Source organism: Microtus pennsylvanicus, chromosome 5, assembly GCF_037038515.1.
Source record: "Microtus pennsylvanicus isolate mMicPen1 chromosome 5, mMicPen1.hap1, whole genome shotgun sequence".
Taxonomy (NCBI): domain Eukaryota; kingdom Metazoa; phylum Chordata; class Mammalia; order Rodentia; family Cricetidae; genus Microtus; species Microtus pennsylvanicus.
Window position 1 is genome coordinate 24,339,610 of NC_134583.1, and position 18,826 is coordinate 24,358,435.

The 18,826-nt window shown below is 38.8% G+C and overlaps 1 protein-coding gene across 1 annotated transcript in view; it reads left to right on the forward strand.

Annotated features, from left to right (window-relative positions):
- Positions 1-18,826, forward strand: part of Prex2 (phosphatidylinositol-3,4,5-trisphosphate dependent Rac exchange factor 2) — a 281,271-nt gene that overhangs the window by 105,348 nt on the left and 157,097 nt on the right. The window contains exons 8-14 of the mRNA XM_075971371.1: positions 172-275; positions 5,841-5,990; positions 7,592-7,736; positions 10,197-10,297; positions 15,907-16,010; positions 16,662-16,711; positions 18,135-18,210. Of these exons, the coding sequence (XP_075827486.1) occupies positions 172-275; positions 5,841-5,990; positions 7,592-7,736; positions 10,197-10,297; positions 15,907-16,010; positions 16,662-16,711; positions 18,135-18,210 (730 nt within the window). The remainder of the gene's footprint in view (positions 1-171; positions 276-5,840; positions 5,991-7,591; positions 7,737-10,196; positions 10,298-15,906; positions 16,011-16,661; positions 16,712-18,134; positions 18,211-18,826) is intronic.

Consider the following 18,826-nt stretch of genomic DNA (forward strand, 5'->3'; position numbering starts at 1 on the left):
AGCCTGCATAGCAACTCACCAACACCACTGTGAATGCGAAGATTGAGTAAAATCAGCTGCTTCAACTTTTTATGATATTGACCAATTGGAGACGTTTTTCAAAGAATTTTTTAAATGTACCGTCTTGCATTAAGTTTAATAACAAAAGCTTTGTGGTTTTATTTGTTTCAGACGTCTGAAGAATAGCAAGGCATCCACAGATGGACATCGGTACATTTTTCGAGGTCGGATCAATACTGAGGTGATGGAAGTAGAAAATGTGGATGATGGCACAGGTAAGTGCACTTGGTGAACTCCCTGTGAGGTAGAATTCTGACTGCAGTGCATCAGCGCTTAGCAGTGTCTCGTTGGGTATAGCAACATGCTGAGGATGGAGATAGATGAGATGCAGGCATGCATCCTTTCCTTGGCTGAGAAATTCCAGGGTAGAGTTTTTCTTGAGAAAGCAATAAATGCCATCAATATTTCAGAAGACAAGACATGAAGCCAGAGTTGAGAACTAAGTCATTGTGGCATATTCGGATGTTTGGTTTGGAGCAGGGTCTAGCCTTCATTTTATGAGTCTTTGCCATCCATGTCCTGGGAAGCTGACAGGGAAGTGGAAGAATCTGGAGCCTTGAAACAGCTGTGCGGTGGGATTGAGTTTTAGCGGTGGTTTTTTCTTTCCACAAGCCATTCGCGTTGTTACATCAACTTTCCTCTTCTTCTTTTATTTCCTTGGTAATTCCTTTCATTTCCTTTTGATGAGCTAAGATTTTAAATGAGACCCTATGTTCCCGAAAATCCGGGCCAAACTGAGCGTGTCCCCCGCCAAGTACTTTCTGTGTGAGGACACTGGGTAAGATGAGGAATGGAAAATATTATCAGGCTTATCTGCAGTCATCCACACCAACTCAACAACTATACTTTATCTAGATCAAAATGGAAGGGGTGGAGATAAAGTTTTGAGCATGCCTGGAATTTCTGATGGAAAATTAAGTGGGAAAACATTTTATTTTACTTGAATTCTAGTCACATTGCGGATTGTTATATACAAGGTGTAGGCAAAGTGCTCTCTAGAAAATGCAGAAGCTCTCAGACACCTAATTACACTGACTTGAATCAAAACTTGTAGATGATATAATTGTGTTTGGTGTAAGACTAACTTAGCTTTTGATTGACATGCAAAATATAACTCCTAAATTATTCTCCTAAGCCCAGGGCCTTTCACTTGTCAGGCAGAAGCCCTGCTGCTGAACTAAGTTCCCAATCACTTGAGAAATAACTATGATAGATTGTTTATAATATTTAATGACTTGTATTCTATTATGGTTATACTACAGCATAGAAGAGTTGATAGTATGTCCTTCCAAAGTGCAAGCGTTTGAATAATTGTTTTGCACATTATTTTCCATGTTGAGTGGGAATGTCAGTAGTTTGGTCTGAGGCCAGATTGCCCTTCACCCATTCTCTGGATTTCATTGTTCATTTCAGTGGCTTTAGTTTAGTTCCTTCTGGAGGATTACTGCTAGGGCTGTTAGTTTGTTTATGATGTTATTAGATAACAATGTTAAAAGCAATAGTAGGAATATGACTGAGATTCCAGGGCTTAATTTTCATAGTACATTTGAAATCTCTTTTACAAACTGGTATATTTGTGTGGTTTGGCAGAAAGAATGAATGAAGGCTGTTGACTTTTTAAAAGTGTGATTTCTAGTTCAATGGGCAAACAACAGGTTTTAGTATAGTGATCAAATTTGAATGTGATAAGACTGGCAATTTTTAGTCTTAGGATTTTTTTCTATTTGTTTTGTTTTGCTTTGTGCTGTGGTGGGTGTCAAACCTAGTTCCCCAGGTAGGATGGGCAAGTAGTGCATTACGCCTCTGTTTTGTCTCAGATATTTTTAAAAAAGTCCAATCATTTTAAAATAGAGACTTTTAAAGTGCACTCATTCCAACTGCAGGGCCTTGAAAGAGTCCTGTAATGTTATTTTCCATCACTACCTCCCAGGGTGGGGAGTGGGTAAACATCATGTGTACTCACTCATAAGTGGCTTTTAGACATAAAGCAAAGAAAACCAGCCTACAATCCACAATCCCAGAGAACCTAGACAACAAAGAGGACCCAATGAGAAACACATATGGATCTCCATGGGGAGTAGGAAAAGACAAGATCTCCTGAGGAAATTGGGAGCATGGGGACCGTGGGAGAGGATAGAAAGGAAGGGGAGAGGAAGGAGGGGAGCAAAGAAAAATGTATAGCTAATAAAATCAATTAAAAAATAAAAATAAATAAAATAGAGATTTTTGCAACCATTATTTCTACATAAATATTTAGAACCATCTTAAGGTATTGAGTATATTACTGTAATATTAAGCTTTGCTTTTGAATACAGATTATTGTTGTTATTATGAATATTATTACTATTCCATGTGTATGATGCGCCTGTGAGTAGGGCATGCCTGTGGCGTCAGATACCAGCCTTCAGAAGTCAGCTTCTCTCTCTGTCCGTTCTGGAGTCTCAGGAAGTGAGGACTGTACAGCAAACACTTTACACCTTCTGAGCCATCTTAGTGCCCTGAATACATTCCTAATAAAAAACATAACAGATTTACAATGTTAACTAGACTGCAAATGCATAATCTTTTTGATACACTTAATTTTTTATGTTATTTAAAAATTTGAGTATTCAAAGAGTTAAAAGATGAGCAATTTGTGTTATAGTTTTAAATGGATATTTGAGTCATTTTTTTGTTGTTCTAAGTAATGTCCTGCGTTGTGTTAGATGTCAGAATTTTTTCTTGCATTATTTGATAGAATCAAAGATTTGTTTCAAAGCTAATTTTCTTCATGTTAAGTATTCCTATGAATGGGTAGTGGTTTTAATTTTTTTCCTTAGGATTGAGGCGTTCACTGTTGATCATCAGAGTGAGCATTGAATGTCTTATGGAGATATCATTATTAGTATTTGATATTTTGGACAAACACTCTGGTGATTCGCCCATTTCCTAGCTTGTGTGTACAATAGTTGGATATTTTCCAGCTTGCTGAAATAAAAGTGAGATAAAAATGATGACCACTGTGTTCACTGAGGTTTCTTATGGCTCAGTTTGTAAGAACTCCATCCCCTTCAGTGGAGTTGTGCTGAGTCAATGGAAGGAATTCTCTGTTCACGTAGCTTCAAAGTCATTCATGGCTGGTTTGGGTTTGGCCCTTGAACATTTCTGGTTTTATAAGTAATTAGATAGCGTGAATTTTTGAACTTGAACATTCTGCATTTAATGAGTAGGAGTTAAATTCCATTTTCTTTTGGACATCTTCAAAAATTAGTTCAGGTCCATTGAAGCGTATTAAATTCTGGGTTAATCACCCAATTGTTATTTCATTTGATGATATTTTTAATTATTAAATAGGAAAAAGAGCCTAAGAGTATATCTCAGTGACAGAGTGCACACTTAGCATTAAAGAGGCCTTGGGTTGGGTCTTTAGCAACAGAACAAATCAAAACCAAACAAAACTCACTAAGGAAACAGCACTATTGACCTTTTCCTTGGTCTTAGTGAGAATGATCTTTATGGATAAGTTTATTACAGTGAATATTTTGAACAATTTGCTGTGGTTGTATAGCTACTTACATAGTATTATATTTTAAAGAAAATGAGAAGCAACTGCTTATTTTGTAAAATATATGCTAATTGTATTATGAAATATGTGTACTCATGAGGCTCTTTATGTGTGTATATATTCACATCTGTAAGAACTACATGTAAGTTTAAAATTACAAGCGCTACATTAAAAACAATAGAAAACAATTCTCATCTGAACTTTAAATGGAGTATCAATATTCTTCCATTTAAAATCACATGACATGAAGCTGGAGAGATGGTTCAGCAGTTAAGATCACTTGCTACTCTTCAGGAGAACTCAAGTTGGGTTCCCAACATGCATGCTGTAACTATAACTCCAGTTATAACTGTGTTAAGTACAGGTTCAGGGGATCCATCTAGCTTCCTCTTCTGGTCTTAGCAGGCATTCAAACATCCATGATGTATGCTTGCCTGCTCACACAAGCTAATTTGTTTAAAGTCCTTTGGTACAATCTGATTTTTCCAAACACTACTTGTACAGCCATTGTTGTGCTACTTGGGCAGATTGATTCTTTCCGGCTTGAGAAGCAGAGTATTAAGTGATTTTCCTATTGTCTGTGAGAAGAATATGCTGTGCTTGTTTTAAAATAAACCCAGTATTTCTCATGTTGACCTAACATGCCCTTTGACAATGTCGTTCTCTGGAGTGTGATTATAGGGGAGATAATGTAGGTGGGAATGTGGGGTCTTTTAAGCAACAGAGCAAGGGTCATGTGTAAGGACCTTGTCAGGTGACAAGTATCAAGAAGGAGTTGCAAATTCTTTTAATAGAAAAAGATTTCTTTGGTTTTATTTTCACTATTTCATTAAAAATTTTCAGTAAAAAGTGTAGCATAGTTATAAAGTCATTTTATAGTCTCTTGATTATAAAAATTAATCCATAACTAATAAAAGTTAATCCATAATCTTCCATGGATTTTGAGGTTCTGCTATTTTAATTGAATATGAACATAGGTATGTAAAAATAAGAAAACCCAAAAGCTTATTTTAAAAATTTGAGATTCTGAGCCAGGCAGTAGTGGTGCACACCTTTAATCCCAATGCTCAGAAGGCAGAGGCAAGGATATCTCTGTGAATTCAAGCCTGGTCTACAGAGTGAATTCCAGGATATCCAGGGCTATACAGAGAAACCCTGTCTTGAAAAGCAAACACACAAAAAAAAAGCCAAAATATTAAGATTCTGTATGATGAAAACTTGCTTTCTCTAGGATTACTATACATATCTAAAATGCAGACCAATATTTGATCTAATTTGGCTGATGTAGATGTGACCAGGGTGAGAATACATCTTGGGGATCAGTCACTCAACAGAAGATAATGGGGTTGTTTGCCATTAATGAGAAAGAAATGGCCATCAAGAACATCTACTTCCTCTCAAAACAATACAATAGGTGGCTTTGGAAAAGAGATGCCAAGCCGGGTGCCACTTGGGTATTCCCTAAACCCTCTCTCATGTGTGGCTGGTCCAGTGTACCTGCTGTTGTTGCCTAGGATGTGCAGGGAGACAAATGGTGTCACTTTGGTTGGTGCTGATGCTGAGTCAGGCTGCCGCCATCTATTTCTCCTTTCTGGAATCTTCGCTTGATTCAGTGACTGGCTAGTAAGCACCTATTATGTCACTGTGCCTCCCTGCTTTTATTGTGTGGAATGGTGTGGGTTCAAAGAGTACATCCCATTCTGGCACAGCAGCAACAGACTGGCAGGCATATGTTTCTGTTTGTTGTGTCTTCCTTGTATATACACATTCTGTTCACTGACTTTATCTCCATGCAACATTCATTAAAAAAAAATAGAAATTGGTCTGTTCAGTAAGACTTTCTTTATTCTGAAACATAGATATATTTTCAGGCAGCATTAGAAAGATAAGGTTAACTTAATATCTTGATTGTTTGATTATGGAAAAATGCTTAAACGTTTCTTATTTTATTACTTTGAAAAATTTACTAATATATTTGGACATGGTTAAAATGAATTTTAACTTGTAGTATTTAATTACATGTAATATATCAGCCCTGTGAGTCAGGTATGTATGTTCCATTAATGAGCACTAACTATACCAAACTATTTCCCTAATTTTCATGTGTATAGTATATGAGTATTGTGCATATATCCACACTATATTTTTAATTTCCTGGCTTTGGTGTTCTCACGAGTTGGATGGTCATGCTGATGTGATACAAACTGCTCTTTTATTGCTCTTGACTTCTTTGCAGCGGATTTTCACAGCAGTGGGCACATTGTTATGAATGGGTGGAAGATACATAACACAGCAAAAAATAAATGGTTTGTGTGCATGGCCAAAAGCGCTGAAGAAAAGCATGAATGGTTTGAAGCTATTTTGAAAGAAAGAGAACGCCGGAAAGGTGGGTGCAGAAAGGGGGAGCTCTTGTGCTTTGTGAACACCATTTAGGAAAACAGCTTTCCCTCAGGTTGACCCCTACTTACCCCAAATGGCTACGACCTGTCCAAGCTTAAAATATTGAAAACAAAAAATATCCATGTGCTATAAAATCTGTGATGATATTTGCTTTAACAGGCTCTATTCTTATCTAATTGTTCAGTTTTTTACTGATAAATGTTAATAGTGCATAAGTTGTAAAATTCACAGAATTTTAGTATCAAATTTTCTGGTATGACGACTAAAATGCAATTCAAACACTTCTTCTGCAGCGGTTCCCTCTGCCCCATCCACTGGCTGTGAATAGTTGCAGGATTTTAGCTTTCATTCTGGCTTCCTTGACCTATATCTTTTGCCCAGCTTATCCACCCTCGCGTCTGGGACTTCTGTCCTTTACTTGTGTGCTTCTTTGTGCCCGGCTTTGTCTTCTCTCTTCATCTTCTACTCACCTGCCGTGCTGACCCCCAGACTTCCCTTGACATTGTCAGGGTTCAGTGGGCTTCTTTCTACTTGGCGGTTTGCCTAAAAAGCGTCTCCGCTTCCCTTTCCTTTTGGAACCTGGAAGGCATCCCGATTCCCCTCTCTTTCATAGCTGTAAGTAGCCACTGCTCTGTTCCAGACCCTGCCCTCTAGGCGACCTACAAAGCGACAGAACTTTCTTTCCCATAGTACCTGCTCTTTTCACATAAAACTTCATAAACATCTTATTTCATAAAATGCATTGCTGTCTCCCTAGTACCCGAGGAACTAAGTGATTTAGCTTTACCAAGACACTGCTACACCCCACAAAACACCTGTAGTCTCATCTAAACCTCAGGACCCTATGCTTTGGATTGCTCAGTTTCAGTGGCTTTTGTAAGATTCTTTCTTAGAAATAAGGATTCACAAAATAAATAAATAAATAAATAAATAGATTAAAAAAAAGAAATAAGGATTCACAATGTTGCATTTAAACACTGTCTTCTTATGAACAATTTTATAGCATTTCTCTGACAGAGGTGACATGTGCTCAATGAACCTCTCCCACTGCAGAAAGCGGGAGTCCCCTCCAGGACGGACCGTAAGCATAGTTAAGCAAATCTCATTTGCCCTTCCTCCTTGGCAAAACCATGTGTCCTTGGGGCACATCCTTGCAGGGATGCCTCACACACTGCAATATAGCCTGGCCAGTCTCACTAGGATGCTATGAATTTCTTACAAACTGATCTCACGTCTATAGAGCTCAAACCTACACCATCTATTCAGTGGTTATCAACCTGTGGCTGGCAACCCTTTGGGAGTCGAATAAGCCTTGCACAGGGGTCACCTAAGACCATCAGAAAACACAGATATTTGCATTACCGTTTATAACAGTAGAAAAATTACATTTATGAAGCAGCAACAAAAATCATTTTATGGTTGGGGATTCACCACAACATGAGGAACTATATTAAAGGGTTGCAGCATTAGAACCACTGTGCGTCTAGCTGATGGTAAATATGGCAGTAAGAGCTGGCTTAATGAGGGTATAAGCAAATAGATGAAAGCTCTTTGTTAACGTGATGTTTATTATTTCATTTTTGATAGGCTTAAAATTGGGCATGGAGCAAGACACCTGGGTAATGATCTCTGAGCAGGGTGAGAAATTGTATAAAATGATGTGCCAACAGGGAAATTTGATCAAAGACAGAAAAAGAAAACTGACTACGTTCCCCAAGTGCTTCCTTGGGAGGTAAGCTTAGTCTCCTGGGTGTACCATCTATTTCATGTGATTTGTGTTTTAATAATGTTATCCTTAGAAGTTTTGAATCCTTACTCATATTTGGCATTTTCTGGACAGAGAGATATGAGGTAACGGTCAATGATGCAGGGTCACAGATAGCCCCTTGAGCCATCCATTCGTCATCATTGACCCCCACAGTTGCTGATAGCCTTATTGTCAGGGGGAATTAGTGCTTGTGTTTGGGCAACGAGTGTCAGGCAGGTGGTATGCCTGTTGGGGCCAGGATGATGGACTTGATGTGGCACTCCGCAGGGTCTGAGAACTAGCATTGGACAGGAATCCATAAAGTGAAGGGATATTGGAGGGTAGAGAGAAGACAGTCTAACTTCTACTTAGCCAGAATTCATACAGCTGGAGTCAGAGAAAAGGGGGATAGGTAAAGAGTCTAACAGATTGTCATGTGAGGGGTCTAGAACCTGAGATTGTGTGCTGTTTGGGTACCAGAGGCTCTTTGAATGGGAAGGGTAATTGCTTCAGCTGGGTCTTCGTAGGCCAGGCTCTAGTCTTGCTTCTTTCTGTGAATAGTTTTGAATCCAGTAATCCATACTTAGGAATTTAATGCTTCTGTAGTTATTTAAAGAAGCCAAAACTGTGGATTAAGGAGCTTGACACATCCATCTAGTTAAAGAATGCTGAAGTCGGTCTGCAGTTCCCTGGAGTTATAGTGAAGATCAGACTGTGATCAACCATCTTTGTTCAGCTCCAGACGCTTCCATTGGTTAATACAATGGTTTGGGACAGTTTGGTTTCTATATACCTTTGATGCATCGAGTTGGTAAATCTGTGACCCCCACGATTTCCTGTAACTAGCTACCAGGAGATAGTATATGACCACATCTGAACCGTAGACAAGGAAACTTCAGGCTGAAGTGAAGTACGTTTTCCTGTTAGACTATTTTCGAATCACCAGCCCTCAAATAATGACACGAGATCTTATTAATTATGAAAGCTTGGCCTTTAGGCTTGTCTCAACTAGCTTTTATAACTTAAATTAACCCATTTATATTAATCCACATTCTGCCATGTGGTGTTACCTCTCTTCCATCTTGCTTCTCTTGCTTCCTCTCAAATATCCCACAACAAAGAAGGCCAGAACTGGCTCTCTTATTAAGAGAGAGCGTCTTCTTGGGTGGCAGGGGGCCACCGTTGCCTAAAGATATTACCGGAGCTCTGTACCTGTGCTCCATCAACACCCTTTGAGTGATAACTAGTATGGAGGAAAGCGGATCTGACATACATAGAAGATCCATCAGGCACCACAAGCATGGCATCTCTTGCGATAATTCCATGGGTGTAACTTTAGGGTTCTCCATGGTGATAATGTCTACTTGCAAGAGAGTTGCTGCAAGTTTGGGCTTCTCAGCAGTTATTATTGGCATGCAGCTTAGTTATAGCTGATCTTTTCTTTATTGACAAAGCCTCTTGTGAATTTCCTTTCTGATGTCACTCCCATGTTTAAAAAAAAATCACCTTTTTCACATCCGTGCTTAAATCAGCTCCTTTTCTCATCTAAACTAGGCATTTAATGAAATAGGGGAAATCAGAATGAAGAATTATGTTTTGGTTTTCTATGAACCAGTTCGATCCACTGGCCTTCTAAGAGTTCATTATGTATCAGACCCTGTGCTGACGTACCTCGTCCCAACCAATCCTGTAGCAGCACCATGACACTGATGTTCTCATTTGTAACATGACATTTTACATTCTTAAACCCTTTCTCTTTTATTGTCTTAAATTATCTTATTTCTTTTGTTCTTTCTCTTATGTATGTCTTCCTTTTGTATGACTCTTATTTAATGAAAAAAAATGAGAAAGCCCCCTATCAACTTTTCTGCCTTAATATGTGTTTCTTAAAGTAAACAACCTACTTGGAGAATTTTGTGCCCCTTGATTGTTTGATATAAGGTGTTTGTCACCTGTGGGATAAATGGAAAATAATGTGTTTGGTGTGTGACCATAGTTCCAATTCTAGAAGAAAAATAATTCTAAAACATATTTATTTGTTTATGTAAATGTTCAAGTGTTATAGTTATTAAGTATAAATATGAGAATATTTTAGTTTCAAATTGTCTGTATTTATTTTATATTTACCTCAGTGATACCCATGACTATTTGTTTTTGGGGGGGCATCATCTTTTAATTAAATCCATATTTGAATGATGTCTTTGGGAAAGAGGGGCATCCCCAAGTACCGTTATTTAGTGAGTGCAGTGTCTGAGAGGCTCAGCACGTAGGATTTCTGTGGTTATGAACTCTGTGCCTGTGGGGAAAGGGGAGAAACCTGCTGAATGTCTTGAAAATGGTGCTGTGTATTTAAGATTCCTTTCATAGCTGCTTTGTGATATGTGGACCAGACAGACTTCCCAGGAAGACACAGATTTTATCAGTTCCATTGTCTTTCCCTTGCAGTGAATTTGTGTCATGGCTGCTGGAAATTGGGGAGATTCACAGGCCTGAAGAAGGTGTTCACCTGGGACAAGCATTGTTAGAAAATGGGATCATCCACCATGGTGATTATTTCATTAATTTATTTTCTTTGTCTGTTCACCCATGACCTGTGTTTAAATCCCACATCTGTTTCATGTACAATTTTTCATTTCAAAGAATGCTTTTTTTTTAGTGCTTCCAACATGTAAAGAACGGTATATCGTGAGTTTAAGGTTATACAGTTGCCATTCTTTAAAACATACAGGCATTGCACATGCAAAAGCCAGGTGGTGGTGGCACACGCCTTTAATCCCAGCACTCGGGAGGCAGAGGCAGGCGGATCTCTGTGAGTTCGAGGCCAGCCTGCTCTACAGAGCTAGTTCCAGGACAGGCTCCAAAGCCACAGAGAAACCCTGTCTCGAAAATCCAAAAAAAAAAAAAAAAAGAAAAAAGAAAAACAAAACAAACAAAAAAAGAACAACTGTTTGCCGGGCGGTGGTGGCACACGCCGCACGCCTTTAATCCCAGCACTCGGGAGGCAGAGGCAGGCGGATCTCTGTGAGTTCGAGACCAGCCTGGTCTACAAGAGCTAGTTCCAGAACAGGCTCCAAAACCACAGAGAAACCCTGTCTCGAAAAACCAAAAAAAAAAAAAAAGCCAGAATACTAATAAGTACCAGATTGTGGTAAGAGAGATGCCTAATTCTGACTAGAGTGTGTGAGACTACTTGATGGGCGCGGTAGCATTAATGATGGGCATTTCAGAATGAATAGAACTTAAAACAGCAGAAGGGGCATCCCTTCTGAGGAAATGATGGCACTCTATTAGAGTAGGAAAATCTTTCATGGTGGCCACTTGGGGAACTGCAATCGGCTCTCACGTCAGGGCACCATGGGTTCCATGAAACAGCATCGTGTGGGGGACTTGTGGTAGGAAGACACCTAACATCAGCAGGGCACCACTGTCTGTGTACTAAAGGTCAGGACCTGATGAGTGTCTTCACATGGAGGCATGGTTAGATCTCCATCTCGGAGCATTACCGCAGCACTGTAGAGTCTGAAAGGTTAAAGGCTGCAGCACACAGGCCTGCCAGAAGGCTGAGCTTGACCTGGGGCTAACAGAACAAGGATCCTTTGAAGCTGGGTGCACAGATATGAAGAGAGTTGGCCCGCCTGAGAGGCTGGAGAAACTGCAAGAGCTTATGTAATCAGTGTTTGGATGAGATGGATGGAGAGATTGGGCTCTGCTGAGCTCTCTGCTCTGCCTGACCGAGACATTTCATTCAGAAGAGGCTGGAGTGGTGAAGAATTAGGGATGGCATAGGCATCAGACTACAGCAGGGCCCTTGGAGAGTGGTCAGTTGGGCTTGCAGCACCAAGAACAAGGAGAGATTGGTGATGAGGATCTCTAATGTGAAAAGTGGGGTGCAGCGAAAAAGACGAGCCATTTCAAACTGTGGCTATTTGACCAAGGACGTTTTGCAGTCATGTCCTCCCTAACCCACAGTAGGGCACAAACAAAGCACGTCCTCATGAGTTTTTTCCATCACTCTGGCTGGGGCCCCTGTGACTGGTGCCACCCTCTAGAGTTTGGGCATCAGCCCTCTACGTAGACAGAGCTCTCCTTCCCAGGATCCCTGCCCCTTGAATCTCCATTATTTCTTCTCTTGTTCCCACTTCTGCTTGAGTTTTCTTTATAACAGACAGCAGAGGAAGGTATCATCTATTTTCATTGCTTTTCCTGGCTTCTCATGACTCGAGTCCAGTGTTCTTTCTAAGTTTTAACTCTTTCACAAAGGTCTGCACCACTCTGCATAGTGGGACGTTCGATTCCTACACTAAGTGGGCACCTAACCAGCCTGACCGGCTACACCGTGCCCACCCTAGCCTACATTTTCCCATACTCCAAGGGAACACTTATTTAGGGTCTTTACTCTCCCTTCTCTCATTCAACAGTTGCTTATCAGTTTCCCATAAAAATAGGGGCCATTTCTAGGTGCTAAAATTGCAGTACTGTAGGAAATAAAGGAACAAAATTCCCTGCCTTCGTGACTCATCTTTTCTGTGAGCCTCTGACTTAGAAGCCCTTCCATGCAGTCTGTCATTTTAATACATTAATTTTGGAATTTTAAATTTTCCTGAGTTTTGAATTTATAATTAGTATGTGTGCCTGTACATGTGTGCTTGTGCTGTGTGTTGATCAGAGGATAACTTTCTGGAGTTGGTTCAAACTGTCCACCTGTGTCCATCTGCGTGGGGATTAAACTCACATAATCATGCTTGTGCAAAAAGTATTTGTAAACATTGGATTATTTCCATGTGGTTGACACTGCCTGAAATTTCAATGTTATTTTGTTTCTTTGGTTATTAATTATCTTTTAGTCTCCTTTAAACTATCCTGGCTTCTACTCAAGACGTAGACAACATTAACACATGAGCCATATATATTGTGCTTTTTATGCCTAACATGTTTAGATACTCAGTAATTGCATGCTAAATGAATAAAAGAAGTATCATATTTTAAGCAAATGGCTGAGACTTTCATATAATGCTATGGGAACTCCTTCAGCCAATAGCTTTTATGATACTGGCCCACTTTGGACGTGGTCACATGTACTATATTTGCAGATGTAAAAGTGTGTGTGGCCCCTTGGCTGCTGGATTCAGTTCCAGTTCCCTGCTCTCACAAAGGACTGATTATCACTGCTTTTTCTGTGAGTCTACCCCAAAATAAAGAAACTTTTATTATACTCCATTCTGGGCTGGTGCAGGATTCTTTTATTGTAAATTGCAACAATATTGTATATCACTTTCTACTCGATTCAGTAATACACATTATCTAAAGCATCATACACATTATCTGATGTGATAGAAAGCCCCAGGTGACAGCTGTAATAGTTACCTTTTGCTGTGACCAAAACAACTACCATAAGCAATTTAAAGCAAGGTTTTACTTTAGCTCATGGATTCAGAGGGTCACATGGTCATTTGGCCCCTTGCATTTGAGTAGCACATTATGGGGATGGAAACATAGGGCAGAGGAGAAGTGTTTGTCTCTTGGCCAGCCAGGAAGGAGGGAGAAAGACAGGCAAGAAACAGTCAGGGATAGTAAAACTTCAAGAATCTGCCTCCCAGTAATCTGCTTTCTTGGACTCTATCTAACCCTTCCAGAACCTTCCAAAATAGTCCTAATATCTGGGGACTAAGAATTCAAGTAATGAGCCTGTGAGGAACAATTCATATTTAAACCATACAGCAACATGAAGTAGAAGTGAAAAGATGTTGATACAGATGGTTTTAGTCTTTCATATCCTCTAACCAAGCTCAAGTATACATTTGGGTGTTCTTATATGTGTATTACACTGTATCTTTAATTCATAAAACATTTTAATCAACACACAGTAATTGTATATATTTATGGGATATATAGTGTGATGTTTAAGTCATGTTTATAATATGTACTGATCAAATCAGTTCTCTTCGGGGATTTGAACCCTGAAAGGCTTCCTTATGCTCCAGTAGATGCTCCTCTGTCTATGAACACACAGGCAGCATTAAGTGGACTCAGGAGGTAACCTGAAAACTTCAGCAAAAGAGCACACGGAGTTTGGAGGTGATATGGGGGAGGAGAGAAATTAGGTCAATTTAATCTAAATATATGCATATTTGAAATGGTTTCTTTAAAAGGGGTTTTCATATTTAGTTATTTTTGTGTATCCACATGGCTTGGCACACATTTGGAGGTTAGGTGACAACTTTTGGGAATTAGTTCTCTCCTTCCACCTTGTGAGTTCCAGGGACTGAACTCAGGGTTTTGGTCTTCTCAACAGGTGTCTTTATCCACTGAGTTATTTTCCTGGTCCAGTAACAGAGTCTTGAAGTGAAAATACTAAATCCATTTTTGTTAAAATTATTTTCAAATCTGAAATGCAAGAATTCTTCAAATATTTAAATTAGAAGGATTAAAATCTGTTTTGAACAATTGTATTTATAGCCTGGTTAATTCTTTTTGCTGAGAAATATAACCCAGAGAGCTGTGTCTCCATATTTTTGCATTTGTTAATGTTTGAATTCAGGGGCCCAGGCTTATTATACTGCAGTCAGGATTTGATCGACTCTAAAGTCACATTTGGAATCTAGCATTTTTATGAACAGAAACCAATAACAATGTCTCTAATTCTCCAAAACTTGGGCCAAGAAACCCAATTATGCAATTTCACACTAAGAGATTAATTCCATTTAAAGAAGAAATGGGTGCTAAATATTCTAGTTATTGAGTCTGTGTTTCCAGCTGTACTTTTGCAAAAACACAATTCTCAAAGTAAAGTTGAATGAGCCATCTGTTTAAAAGACAGAAGAGAGAGAGAGAGAGAGAGAGAAAAAGAGAGAGAGAGAGAGAGAGAGAGAGAGAGAGAGAGAGAGAGAGAGAGAGAGAGAGAGAGACCGGATGTCTAGTGTGACTGGAAGTCTATTTATACATTCCAAGAGGATTTTATCAGTTACTCCAAGGATCCCACACAGAGGTAGGCAAGAAATGGCCATTTAAGGCAGGGAGAGTCTCAAACTAACCTGTAATTAGACTCTGGACCTGCAACATTCCATCCTCCCCACATCACTGTGCCCCTCAGCCTCTGCAGGCACAGCCTCTCCCAGGAACCCTTTTCCACAGCTTTGTAGTGTTTCTCTGCCGAGTTTTGCAGCTCTGTTCATTAGTGATATTAAACTGTGATTTTATTTCATGGTGGTATCCTTATCTGGCTTCATAAACTGAGTTTGGAACTATTCTTTCTTTTTCCACCTCCCTCCTTCCCTCCCTTCCTGTCCCTCCCTTCTTTCCTCCATTTCTCCCTCCCTTCCTTTCTTTTGAAGAGTTTGAGAAGGATTTGCATTGATTCCTTAAGCATTTGTTAGTGTTCACCACAGAAACCATCAGTCCAGATTATTAGAGCTTTGAGAAATGAAAAATTTATCCTATAGACGACACAGAAGGCTAGCCATTCTTATTTTTCATTGAGAAAGAGGGAGAAAAAAGAACGAAAGAAAAAAGGAAACAAGTGACATGCTAAAAAAAGTACTTCTCAGTGTAATAAAGGACATAAAATTTTGGAATCTGTTCCACATTGAAAATATTCAGTCATCTCTGGGGGTCTGAATACAAGACACTTGGATTGGTGTTTCTGTGGTCTTGGCCCAACCACCATATGATAAAATAGATTCAAGCAAATATTCACTTCTAGGATTGAGAATAGAATAAACAAATAACTTGATTATTATCTAAGTATCTACTCTTTTCTATTTTTAAATTGAATTTAGTTTACTTTTTTTTTTGTGAGGCAATGCCTTGCTCTGTAGTCCATGCTGACTTACTGTGTAGCCCAGGGTGGCTTCAAACTCACTACGTAGTTTAGGCTGGCCTTGGTTCAGCAATCCTCCTGCATCGGCCTCCTTAGTTGTAGGATTATAGAGTATTACCACTCTGGCCTGATTATTATTAACTTCAATAGAGTCTTCAGATCATTATATGAAATGTTTCAATGTAGTAAAGGAGAAAACCTTACAGATTTTACTGTTGAAAATATTGGATCGACATTACTTTGTTGGGGATTATAAATGGTGATTATGTATTCAGTAAACTTGTTTTTTGTAATGATTTAACTTGCCACTATTCTGCTGTAATATTTCCATGTTTCTAGTTACTGACAAGCATCAGTTCAAGCCAGAGCAGACGCTGTATAGATTCCGCTATGACGACGGCACATTTTACCCCAGGAGTGAGATGCAGGACGTGATTTCAAAGGTAAGGTCACCTTCAGTCATGTCTGTAGCGGGACTCATGTTGCCATACTCGGGGAAGAAGAAAAGCCACTGAGAGGCATGAAACAGTCTTCTATAGAGAGAACTCTTAAGTTATCATGCAAGCTGTCTTTGTTGTATCAAATTTCTGGAATTCCAGCGTTCTATCATTTATTTTCTTCCCTGCCTCTAAATGGAAGTAGGACCTCACTCAGAAGGTGCCAGTCATTGGCTTTCACGTGGAGGAACCTTGGTAAAGACATTTGTATAGAATTTAGAAAACAAGACATAACGAGTAATTTAGTACCAGTTTTCATTGTCCCTTGGCAAACTTTTATGTTGAAATATAATGACCACACTTTCTAGATTTATTGCTGTGTTAAATATCTGTCTAAAGTGTATCTTATTATTTATATTAAGAAATATTTTGAGTAAACCTTCACATATGTCATATATATATATGACAAAATCACAGTACAGCTCTATCCTGTTCTTCAGAGACAATGCCTATTTTTATCATGCATTTTAATATTTGCATAGAGTTCTAATTTTGCTGAGACTCCAGGAGACTCGAAAAGAATTGACTAGTTATTCTGAGAGTTCACTAGCGTGTCTCCCGAGTGATCCACTTCTGACCCACGCTTGTCTCACACAGGGCGTAAGGCTGTATTGTCGACTTCACAGTTTGTTTACCCCAGTGGTCAGGTGAGTCTGCTTCTTATGGGGGTCATAAATGGAATGGTTAAGTTTCATCTTAGAACTTGGATTATTTCAAGTATTTATCTCAAATATGTCTAAAATTTTCTGGCACTGTATGTTCAGTAGCTTTCCCCTTGGTTGTACTTTCAAAACTTACTATTATTTTATATCACAATCTTAGACTGAAAATGAAATAATCCATGGTTTATTAATACTTAACAAATGGTAGTTAAGTGACCTAGAAGTGATTCAGAAAAGCTATTTATTCTAATCTTTTACAGCTATAAAATTTATATTTATAATATATATGTATACTATACATATATATTTGAATGATTGAACATTGGATGTATATTTTATATTTACTTTTGATAGAATTTCCCCCAAGACAATATTTTTATTTGAAAATTAAGAATTATCTTAGACTTACTAAACATATTTTGGAGTTTATTAACTAACTCATTTTCAAAACAATTGTATGGTCCAGTTTTAAACAAATTCATATACTTTTTATACATATTCAGTAATGGCTATAGAATTCAAATGTTTGCATGCAGTGTTTTTCTATCACATTATTAATATCAGTTATAAGGTGATGCAGAGATAGAAGATAGATAGATAGTTAGACAGATAGATGACAGGCAGACAGATAGACAGACAGATAGACAGACAGACAGATGGATAGATAAATAGATAGATAGAGATTGTTTCCAGAAGTTGCCATGTCTGCATAATGGAATGCCCTCTTACCCTGTGTAAACATTGTGAGCAGGTACTTCAGGAGAACTGGGTGTCTTCTTTCCTGAATCAATGTTGTCTACTTTAGCAGGAGACTTCACAATGTAAAGTTGGGGAAGAGTGAGTGTGGATTTTATAACGTACTGCTGCTCTATTCCCTGGGGATGTGAGGAGGTGATTTCATTGTTCCATGCTTTGCTTCGACAGATTATGTAGTAGATGCTTCCTGAATCTCTTTCAGGCATGCAGGCTTTGGAGGAAGCCTGTGAATAAGTACAGTGCATATGCCCTGTCTTCTTGGAGAATGTAGAGGCACGAAAAGCTGTTACTCCACTCTCCACACTTTGAGAATAGTTTTAGTAGCCATGATTTAGGGGTAGAAATTTCATTTTTTTAGTCCTCCATTAATTAGATGCCATTTTTCTAGCTAAATCACCACCAAGTATCAAAGCAGTAATAATCTTGTTTGCAAAAAAAAAAAAGGAATGTGAAAGAAGAAATGCCTTGTTTTGGTATTGTGATAGATTTTTATCTCGTATACACCTTGTTAACTTCCCTTATTTGTACATACATTGGGTGACTGCAGGCTCATTGGTAGATTTTCCTGCTGTATATTGTTACTGAATGGAAAGGCTTACCTATGCTCACTCAGTCCCTTGCTTGATGTTCTTGCTTTCTTCTTCCTTTGTAGAGATAAAGATTACCATTTAAGGACCTACAAATCTGTGGTCATGGCTAACAAACTGATCGACTGGTTAATTGCACAGGTAAGAAGGCAAACAGGTGTTGCTATGCTTCCTTCTTTTCCATTTAACTTTGAGTGTGTGAATTGGGAATTTTTAAAGAATTTAGTGCTTGCCTTCAGGTGACATACTGTGATATTCCCTGCCTACATTCCTACAGCAAGTATAAAGCTGAGTTAAGATTTGAATCTGATTCCTGGGTTCTTGAATAGCCTTTATGCTGGCTTGCTTTTCAAAATTAAGATGTTCCTATTTTTAACACGAGCTGAGTTTCATCAAAACACAAACAAATCTTCCGTGCATAATTTGAGTATCGATGAATAATAACTATGTTCAGACACTAAGTGGTTTTGCATCCTTTTCTATTAATTTGTTTTAAAGTATCTGTGCACTAGTCCTCTCAAATGATTCTACTCCCCCATGTCGTCTTCGCTGTTAGATCCCAGCTGGGCTTGGATAATAGAAGCTTTCGTGGCTACAAAGAGCAGAGTGTGGTGCTGTTACTATTGCCCAGCTTCGCAAGATCTTGACTCTGACAGTTGGTGCTGAGAAGTTTTGTGATTTGCTTATAAGTAGAACAGATTAACATGCCTGTCACAGAAGTTTTTCAAATACAAACGTACTTACTTTTTTACATGAT